This window comes from Telopea speciosissima, unplaced genomic scaffold, assembly GCF_018873765.1.
Source record: "Telopea speciosissima isolate NSW1024214 ecotype Mountain lineage unplaced genomic scaffold, Tspe_v1 Tspe_v1.0257, whole genome shotgun sequence".
In the NCBI taxonomy this organism is placed as follows: Eukaryota; Viridiplantae; Streptophyta; class Magnoliopsida; order Proteales; family Proteaceae; genus Telopea; species Telopea speciosissima.
Window position 1 is genome coordinate 9,553 of NW_025317593.1, and position 843 is coordinate 10,395.

The 843-nt window shown below is 38.6% G+C and overlaps 1 protein-coding gene across 1 annotated transcript in view; it reads left to right on the forward strand.

Moving 5' to 3' along the window:
- The window catches only part of LOC122647885 (50S ribosomal protein L14, chloroplastic-like), a 585-nt gene extending 475 nt beyond the window's left edge, over nucleotides 1-110 (forward strand). The window contains exon 2 of the mRNA XM_043841189.1: nucleotides 9-110. Within this exon, the coding sequence (XP_043697124.1) occupies nucleotides 9-110 (102 nt within the window). The remainder of the gene's footprint in view (nucleotides 1-8) is intronic.
- Nucleotides 111-843: the final 733 nt, after the last annotated feature.

Genomic DNA, 843 nt, shown 5'->3' on the forward strand with positions numbered 1-843 from the left:
ATGAACAGAAAGCAAGCGACCGGGATCATTCAAGCCGACAGTATGAACGTGCCCCCAAGGCAAAGCCCCCGCCAAATACCCTTTATCAAATAAAAATAGACACCTTGTAACTTTATCACATTGGAAAAGACTATACTGCTGAACCTCCCTTTTCACTGAATTATTTCGGAGCAAGGGTGAATATTTATTCCATTCCGTTGGTAATAATGGAACACGTAGGAACAAAGAGAAGCAGATCTGTTCACCCGATAAGTACCAATACGCAATGGGGTTGGCCCCTTTCTATGAGCGAATGCGTAGATACTTGCTCATCATTCAATAACCCATTCATAAAAATTTCCTTTCTTCATTCTGTCTTCCTCTACGAACTTTCCAATCTATGGATAAAATACGCTAAACGGCAATATTATGAAGACAATACATTCTTACGTTTCCACATCAAAGTGAAGTATAACACTTAACCCCTTTCTTTCATTTAATGCCTATTGGTGTTCCAAAGTCCTTTTCGTAGTCCCGGGGAGGAAGATGCAGTTTGGGTTGACGTATAGTGCGACTTGTCAGACATATTGGGTCATATGGGATTACCCGTTCTCTCCCCGATCGAGATATCCTCTGTTTCGCCCAATAAAGCAATAAAGATTGATTGAACCATCAAAATTTGGAGCGTGAAGTAGAATTATTAAGTAGATCCTTTTTTGGGGGATCAATATTATCCATTAGAATAATTTATGGTTGGACCAATAAAATGAAATTTCCAGGCTGCGTTCAGAAAATACCAATTGGTAATATATGTACGATTACCATAAATGATTCCTATTTATAGATCTCAAACTGCCAATTAAT